The 9,813-nt window shown below is 36.2% G+C and overlaps 1 protein-coding gene across 1 annotated transcript; it reads left to right on the top strand.

Annotated features, from left to right (window-relative positions):
• Nucleotides 1-7,006: 7,006 nt before the first annotated feature.
• Nucleotides 7,007-9,683, top strand: LOC107871588 (low-specificity L-threonine aldolase 1-like). The gene is made up of 8 exons (XM_047412063.1): nucleotides 7,007-7,419; nucleotides 7,492-7,521; nucleotides 7,965-8,076; nucleotides 8,282-8,332; nucleotides 8,941-9,012; nucleotides 9,101-9,233; nucleotides 9,348-9,406; nucleotides 9,540-9,683. Exons 1-8 carry the CDS (start codon nucleotides 7,007-7,009, stop codon nucleotides 9,681-9,683), a joined length of 1,014 nt encoding a protein of 337 aa, XP_047268019.1.
• Nucleotides 9,684-9,813: the final 130 nt, after the last annotated feature.

Raw genomic sequence — 9,813 nt, 5'->3', positions numbered from 1 at the left:
AAATAAAACAGTCAACATCTGGGACAATGATCCACCAACAGAAGTATGTAAAAGAGCTTCTTAAAATATTCTCCATGGAAGAAGCAAAAGAAACCAATACTCCTATTGCCACTGCCACAAAGCTGGATTTGGACGAAATGGGTTCAGATGTAGAGCAAAAATTGTATAGAGGTATGATAGGGTCATTATTGTACCTCACAACAAGTAGGCCTGATATTGTGTTTAGTGTAGGTCTATGTGCCAGGTTTCAAGCAATACCCAAAGAATCACATCTAAAATTTGTGAAGAGAATTTTCAGATACTTGAAGGGAACTAGTGATCTTGGCTTATGGTACCCCAAAGATAATTTTAATTTGGTAGGATACTCAGATGTTGATTATGCAAGATACCTGGAGGACAGGAAAAGCACTATAGGAATGGCACACTTCCTTGGATCATAGTCGATTACCTGATCTACAAAAAAGCAAAATTCAGTAGCTTTGTCTACTGCTGAAGCTGAATATGTTGCTGCAGGTTCCTGTTATGCTCAATTACTTTGGATTAAGCAACAACTTATGGATTTTGGTATAGATGTTGGTTGTGTTCCCATTTTATGTGATAATACAAGTGCTATTAACATAGCTAAAAATCCTATTCAACATAAAAGAACCAAGCATATTGATATTGGACATCACTTTCTTAGAGATAATGTTGAAAAAGGTCATATATCAATTATATTTTGCTTTATTGAGGATCAAATTGCCTACATTTTCACTGAGGCTTTGAGTAGAGAACACTTCGAAAAAAAATAGGTTAGCCTTGGGGATGATTAATATTGCATAAGTCACCCTCAATGCTTGATTAAGATAAGTTGATCTTGCAAGTGATTGTTGGTTAATTCAGTCTCACACATTAACTTGTGTATCTTAATTCCAAGATTTTAGAGTATGTTGATCCATTTATGTGTTGATTTTGCAATGACTGGAATACAAAAGCAATTTTGTCTATTTTTTTCAGGTATGACTATTATTACCTACAGTATCTTAGAGTGAAACAAGTTGTCCACCTGGTTCCTTCTTGATACATTTAAACCGCCAAAATCAAAGAGTCATATTTACTCAAAAAGATTCTACTAGCTTTCCCATCAGTTCAGAGGTTCTCATCATTATGTTCCTTACACAGGTACAGTTCCTCATCTCTTCAACTTCTTCCATTTCTCTTTTAAATACTCCCCCTCCTTTTCGTGGTTCATACTCATCTCCTCAATCAAGAAAAATTACCAGTTTATAAATAGCATTCTCCTCATATTCTTCATCCTCTTCCTCTACTGGTTCTGTCACAAATCCCTTCACCGCACTTATCCTTTCTCTAAAAATCTCTTTACCTTCCTTAATCCTTCCTCCAATCTCCCATAAATTAACCGATTTTGCTGCTTTCAGAAATTTCCCAAACCCTTTTGCCTAAATTCCTTCACCTTTTTCATTCTTTTCAAAACCCCTTCTTCCTCCTCTGATCCCACTCTAAATTGTTGAAGATGATGATAATCCTAGTGACAGAGATAGCCTTTCTATCGCAGACTTAATTCCAAGAAGGTCCAGGTCCAAGCTACCAAGAAAACCCCCTTTCATTCCCATCGCTATTGACAACACTGCCCCTACTGAACCTTCTCCAACTGTCTCTATCCCTCGTACTCCTCATACTTGAGGAAGAAAACAACGAGAAGATGCATCCTTGGCTGAAGCTCTTCGAGCCAATAAAAAAAATACATGGCTACATCTGATCCTACCCCTCCTTGTGCATTTTCTCCTGGTCTTCTTCTTAGATCTGTTAGAAAGACAAAGACTATCATGGACAAAGTCCTAAAACCCTTATTTTCCAAGAAACCCTCTTCTAAACCTACTCAAAAAAAACCCATCCTCTTCAAAATCCCCTTCCACCGTCAAAGGTTCTACCTCCTTCAAAGTTTCCCCTCCAAAGTCTTCTACTCGTCCAAAGAAACAGGTCACCAAACTTGTTCCTTCTGACTCGTCTGACTCTGCTTATTCTCTAGATGCCACTGATGAGCTGGGTCCTGAGTTTGAAGTTCCTCACCCATCCTCTCATCAAGACACTCCTAAGGCTCATCATTTTTACTTTCAAAAATGTAAATTAGATAGAAGGAGGGTTGTTAGTGGTTTTGGTGGGAATGATATGCAAACTTTACTGGGAAAATTGGAGTTTCAAGGTTGGTCACATTTATTTCTTCAGGGAGACCTTCAGCGAAGATTTGCTAAAACTGAAGTGTATGAGTTTTATACAAATGAGGTGGGCATTGGTGAGTCGTTCTCTACTATTGTCAAAAAGGTTACAATGAACCTTTATATTGTGAACATTGCTAGGATATTGCATATTCCTTCTGGGGGATGGGGTCACTATGTTAAGGGTGTTTGGCCACCTCTGGATAATCTTGCCTCTGCCCTTGACATTTGTAAAAAGTTTTCTGGGAATCCTCACTTGCTCCACCATAGACGGGTCCTTAATAAGGAGATGTCACCACTTCACCAGCTTAATTTGATGTAGTTCATAAAATGATTCTCCCTAGAAAGGAAAGAAGGTGTGTGGCTAGTTTTCTTGATCTTACACTCATGGAATTATTGGACACTGAGGTAAGGATCGATTTGCCTCGTCTTATCCTGAAGCATATGCAAAGGTTTCTCCTAAAAGAGATTAATGGACATGTCCTCCCATATCAATTCTGGCTCACACCTATATTTGAGGAGTTTGGGGTGTCTGTCTAAGTGTGGTCATCAAAGACTACCAAGGCTATCATAGGGACTGTGAACCACATAATGCTACCTGGTTCTATGAGGAGTGCTGACAATCCACTGCAACGACTGAGGAATGCACTGGCTGTAAAACAAGGAGAAGTAGAAGTTGCTCAGGCAGCTTTAGAGGCAGCACAGGCTGCTCATGAAGATGAAAAAAAGGTTCTTCAAGCTCAGATTGCTTCCCTCACAACCTTGTTAGAAAAAGAGAGGGCTGAGAGTGTTCATGTCATTAGGAAGCTCACTTCCCTTATCCCTTCTTCTTCTTCATCCACTTAGCCTTTTTACTGATAACCTAAGTCTATCTCTTTTTGTTCCCTTCCTTCTTGGCTTGTTCTATCTTAGTTTGCTTCTGGTAATTGTAGTCGTATTTTGTTAATGAATGAAATGGACATATTTGATTTAAAAGTATTCTTCTTATGTTTTCTCATACTCCATTCATGGTCTCTTATTTTGAATTTTGATTGTCTTAGTGATAGCTTCAATAGCCATGAATTACTAAACATTTTTCACTTGACCGGACCAACTTTTTGATGATGTCAAAAGGGGGAAGAGTAGGCTATGCAATGCTTATAACTGAATTGGGCTAACCTGTTTTTGTTTCATTCTGTGTTGCTTTTACTTAAATTCCTTAGTGAGTATGTCAGGTTTTTGTGGTGTTGTTATGGTGTTGTGCTGCTATGTTTGTCATTATCAAAAAGGGGGAATTTTAGGGCATATCGAGTTTTGATGATAGATATGTGAATGAAACAATTTGAACAAGCTGACCCATCCAAGTGAACAAAGCTAAGCTGCAAACAAGTTATTGATAAGATGACTATGCGTACAAACGAGATTAGATAACACTTATCACATCGAAAGTTGAATGGAACAAAAAGTCTTGCAGAAGTTGAGTTGAACAAGAAGTCTGACATAAGTGGAATTAAACAAGAGGTCTTGCAGATATAAAAGAAGAGTCCTATTCAAAGAGGAAGAGAGAGGCGACAGCAAAAGAAAAACAAGAGTGAAACTACCTGGAGTCCTATTGAACATAGAAGATTACATCAACTGAAGGACTTCAGGAGATTTTGGCTTAAATACAAGAAACGAAATCAAAAGCTTTCACGCATGCCCTGAAAAGATAATCAACAATCAGCAAAACTGTTCACATACTTGAAAAAGAACCTGGTCCTTTACTTAGCAAGTCACAGACTGTGTGTAGTAGATAGATTCTTAGAGTTGTAATGAGTCATTGTTCTAGTCTCAGTGATCTATAAACTGAGTTAGGAGTTGTGTCTTCAAGTTAGGGAACTCGAAGATTTGGAAATACTTATCTTGGAAAGATTTGTGTTTGTGCAGTGATAGGAGTTAGTAGTTTTAATTCCTAGTTTACAAGAATTATTGTGATCTTGTTGATTGTTGAGGCTCTAAGTGTTATAGTGAAGTTGGGGTTAAATCCTGTAGAGGTACAGGCCGTGGTTTTTTACACCTTTCTTGAGCCGGGTGTTTTCCACGTAAAAACATTGTGTTCATCTTTTACTTCTATGAACCGTGTTTACTTACTTGTTCCACAGATAGGCAATTAGTAGGGCTTGTACTCTAACACTTTAACGTACCTTTTACCAACTTCTATAAAAGTCATGTTGATTTTGTTTCTGCCATCCTCACCATACTTTTCTTTCATCGACAATTCTCTCACTTTTGTCTCTTCTCCAGGTTCTCTTCGTCAAAAAAAATAAAAATAATCGTAATATAAATATAGTTCAAATCAATGCATCTCTCTTAACCTCTAGCAGCAAGGAAAAGAGGCACTGCATGACAAACACAAAAGTGACGATCCATTAACTACTTGAAACTTCTGATTGTATATGTTATGTTTACATTATTATATTAAAGTGTGATTTGAGAATTGATTTGAACTTTTCGCACTTCATTAAAAATCTCCATAATAGACAAAATCATCTAACTTTAAATAATTAAAGATTACCCTTGCAAGGAACGTATAATTTAACTACTATATATATAGACACACGTGATTTAGTTCTTTTCTTTTTTTGTTTTATTATTATTATTTTGTTCTAGAAGCTGTTACGCGAAGAAGACATTGGGTTCAACGTCCTAAAGTAGGGAAAACAAGTTCCGTGAGTGATATTTCACATTGATTGTCCTCTCTGGCCTCCAATACGCCTCATCTTTACCCCGCCACTCTACACCCTATTCCATGCCTCACCTTCCATGATATATTTATACAGATTATAAATAAATATTTTTAGGATAATTCCCTTCATCCAAAGTCAAATAAACGTTTCAAAATAAAAAATACCATTAAGGCACATGGGGTTGATTAAAACTAACGTGGCAATAATATATTGGCTTATAAATATATACTAATAAAGAAAATAAAATTAAAAAATGCATGGCATAATACAAGTTGCTTAGCATTCCATATTATTTCACTATATAAAGAGAAGAAATTTTGCATGGATGATAAGTGAGATAATAAATCAGTGGATTTTGGCTGTTTATTACAAAGTCCAGAGATTAGTGAGAAATTCTTCTTTTGCATTTTCTTAATTAGTTGTATTTTGAGTTATATACTATGTTGATTTATTTTGATTATTAATTAGTTGATGGTTATAATCAGGGAAGAACTAGGGGCGCAAAGGGTTCATTCAAAGTCTTTCGTCGAGAAAGTAAGCTAATTCTGACACTATTATATATTAAAAAAACTTAGTTCTTACGCTCCTTATCGGCGAAGTCACATATTAGAAGAAATAGAAAGATACATGACAATAAGATATATACTAGGTAAAAGTTACTATTATGTATATGTACAGTACATATTCAATTCCCTTGACTTATTCGTGTGTTTACTTTTTATATTTTCACATCATCACATGGTAATGGAGTATGTTAAACTACAAAATGTTCCAAATCGGGTAGTCATTTAAATTAGTGACGGATTCAAAATTTAATTAAATTCATGGTGTCCTAATAGATATTTCAAGTTAATACCATAATAATAACTAAATTAGCTGTCAAAATATTCAAATCTAAATGGGGTATGAGATATAAGAGTACTTTATTGAGAGGGTTGCATGTGTAGATTTTTTTTCACAATTTTCATGTGTTTATATTCCCTAATTAATCTGCAGACATAATTATGTATCATTGTTGACATGAAGAACATGAAATAAAGAACCCAAATGCAATTTGATTTAGTTTTATATTGCTAGTTTCAAGGTTTTATAAGTTGACATTATCACACCATCGTAGCTAATTAATCCTAATTAATTAGTACTATTTGTTATGAATTGTACATTATATATCTTAGCCTTTAGATTCTTTTCCATTTAGATTTTCCTTTTTCTTGTATGTTTAAATTCTTTTTAGGTTTGAGAAGTTCTTAGCAAATCAACCAAATCTTTGAATACTACAGATTAATGCTTACTTCGTTTCAATTTATAAATTGTCTTACTTTCCTTTTGGTCCTTCTCAATGAAGTTTTATTTAGTAAGTTTTTCAATTCCACGATCACAAAATTCAAAAGTGTCTCTTTATTTTTTAAATTTTATGCTCAATCAAACTAAGACGTTTTACTTGGACGGAGGAGTAATATACTGTGATGTCTAAAGGAGTATTAATGAGAGAAAGAAAGCATGAAGTTAAAAGTACTTAAAGATGGTTGTAATTTGTAATCACCTATGTTGCTCGAACTCTTCAAAAATGTTTGCGGGTGCGTATCGGATTCCAAAAGTATTGTATTTTTGGAGAATCCAACACGGATGCGGCATCAAAAGTGAAAGTCCGTGCAACTTAGGTAATCACAAGAAAATAGCTTTTGCTCGTAAGTGAGAAAAGTCATTTTTGCTCAAACAAATAACTTTCTGCTCGGATGGTAAGCACCCCTCACTTCTAACTCAAAGGTTGTGAGTTTGAGTTATCAGGAGAGTAAAAGAGGTGCGAGCTCATGGGGGGTGGGGGGTAAAAAAATGTCCCTCCTTGCTCAAATTCTCGAGGGTCGGGGGTCGGGGGTCTATCGGAAACAACTTCTCTACTTCATCTGAGGTAGTGGTATGGACTGCGTGCACTTTACCCTCCCGGACCCTACTTTGTGAGAATACCCTGGGTATGTTGTTGTTGTAAATACTAAAGCAAGAGAAATGATTCTTGATAGAGTAGTAGAACATTTACTAACATATGGTGCAAATGGTGGCATTTTCTGTTTTCTTGTTCAGAGAAAAATGGCGATAAGAACAGTGGATTTTCGATCAGATACAGTCACGAAACCAACAGAATCAATGCGCGAAGCAATGGCCAACGCGGAAGTGGATGATGATGTCTTGGGATATGATCCAACAGCGCAGCGTCTTGAAGCAAAGATGGCAAGAATCATGGGCAAAGAAGCAGGACTATTTGTTCCTTCAGGCACAATGGGCAATCTTATATGTTTGCTTACTCATTGTCAAATTAGGGGAAGTGAAGTGATTCTTGGTGATAATTCACATATTCAGATGTATGAAAATGGAGGGATTTCAACTATTGGTGGTGTTCATCCAAGGACAGTTAAGAACAATGAAGATGGTACAATGGATCTTGATTTGATTGAAGCTGCGATTCGTGATTCTAGCTTTGAGATACTTTCTCCGACAACTAGGCTCATTTGCTTGGAGAAGATTGAAGCTGCGATTCGTGATTCTAGCTTTGAGATACTTTCTCCGACAACTAGGCTCATTTGCTTGGAGAATTCACATTCTCGGTAAGTAAACATTATATACTTGCATATCTCTAAGAGGTAGAGGTAAAGTCTACGTAAACTTTACCCTCCCCAGACCCCAGTTGTGGGTTTACACTAGGTATATTGTTGTTGTTAGTGGTGCATTACATGGTATTGCTTTTGCTAGAAATGTATCTTTAGTATGCTATTCTATATTTTGGACCATACACAGTCAGTGGCGAATCTAAAATTTAAAATGTTGTATGGTTCCGAGTTGTGATAGTTCATCTTAAAATGTATGTTTAACTATGTTTATATTTAGTTTTCACACATATAAACAGTGTTTGACCCAATAGTACTGGTTCTGCGTTGTAGTTTCTTCCTAGATCATCTAGTTACTCATCTCAACGGTCATTCTTTCCCATTACTTAAGTCATTGACTCCTTCTCTGATGAATGTCCTTAACAACATTTCTATGAATGCAGTTCAGGAGGCAGATGCCTTTCCGTAGAGTATACAGACAAAGTCGGAGATCTAGCAAAGAAATATGGTTTGAAGCTGCATATTGATGGCACCCGTATATTCAATGCATCAGTTGTGAGTACACTTTTTCTTGTTTGTTAAGTGAACAACATTCTATATGCAATTGGTATTAGTGCCTACAACCAGTCAAATAATGGATCTATATGGTAGAGTAACTTTAAGTAGTTACAACCATAACAAAAATTCTAATTGATTTACACTGGGTATGTTGTTGTTGTTGTATTATTTGAGGTTTTAACTGGACTTATCTGTCTTCCAGGCACTCGGAGTGCCCGTTCATAGGCTTGTACAGGCTGCTGATTCAGTTTCGGTAAGTTAAGCCCTTTCTCTTCACTGTTTAGAGTCATTTCTGGTCCACTTTGAGTAAGGCAAAATACTATTTTATGTTCTTGTAACATGATATCGACAAAGATGTGGCATCTAAGGGACATTTATGTACAGAATTCTATCTTCATCATTTTAGATGACTAGATATACCTGTTTGAAATCTTGACGTTTTTGATGGTGTATAATGTTTATGGTTTAGTATTTTCGCTAAGTCCTGTAAGTCCTCTCAAGCAGAGAGGCCTTTAGAGTTCTGTGAAGTTAATGCTTTGAGAAATCATTCCAATTACCTTTCTGCAAACAAGAGTCATCCTATACATTGTCGAAAAAGAGTTTGTCTCGAAAAATTTATGATATGGTATCAAATGTAAATTGTAAAGGAGCGGGCATGTCTATACTTAGATGTATGATGATAATGATATGATGAGTTCAAATGAAGAAGTGGAGATTCATATAGCCGACCCCAACTTGTTTGAGACTGAGCGGTATTTGTTGTATTCATATATGTCCCCCTCCATTTTGTAACTTTTGGTTGTAATGTATGACAATTTATGTTAGTATACATCCTTTTTCCTCATTCAAGAATCCGCGCAGGCATGCTTATCGAAAGGTCTTGGTGCTCCCGCTGGATCTGTGATTGTTGGTTCGAAGAGCTTCATTTCCAGGGTAAGTAATACTTATGGATCATCGAAGAATCTGACTGTTCTTGCATAGCAAAATTTATCGCGTGCTCATTATTTCCTTCCATTGCTAGGCGAAAATACTAAGGAAGCCTCTAGGTGGAGGAATGCGACAGATTGGCGTCCTGTGTGCTGCTGCTTCTGTTGCATTACAAGAAAATCTTGTTAAATTGGAAGGCGATCACAGAAACGCTAAGATTTTGACAGGTACTAATATTTTTCTTTGAAGTTGATAAAAATGTATTGTCTGTAACAACTTAAGATTTTAGATGAGACAGTCGCACACCTTCAACGATCTAATGATTCCATTTTACATCTCAGAGGAACTTAACAAAATCAGAGGGCTTAAAGTTGATATTGCCACTGTTGAGACTAACATTGTAAGTTTGATTCAATGCAACTGTTTTCATTTCAAATACTTCAGAAAGACTATAGTTGAATTCTCGTCCTTCATATACTACGAGTGTAATAAGAGCATACGTCAACTGAGATCCAATTTTTTTTGTTATCAAGGTATATTGTCATATACGTAAGGGATCAAAGATCAGTAGAACAGAACTGTGCAAGTCTTTGGAACAACATGGTGTACTTGTACTACCAGAAGGGCCAATGAGGTGTGTTTTCGCCTTTTCATTCTTCAATTCTAGTGTATTGTAACAATACATACTAGACATATGAAGCATAGACAATATCAAAATGGAGAGCCAACGTCAGATAAACAATGAATATGAATTTGACTCTGATACCATAATAAGAAAATGAACCTAATTGGGGCGATAAGGTGTGC

The sequence above is a fragment of the Capsicum annuum genome, chromosome 5, assembly GCF_002878395.1.
Source record: "Capsicum annuum cultivar UCD-10X-F1 chromosome 5, UCD10Xv1.1, whole genome shotgun sequence".
Taxonomy (NCBI): domain Eukaryota; kingdom Viridiplantae; phylum Streptophyta; class Magnoliopsida; order Solanales; family Solanaceae; genus Capsicum; species Capsicum annuum.
The sequence above is the reverse complement of the archived record's forward strand: the minus strand, read 5'-3'. Positions and strand labels throughout refer to the sequence as shown.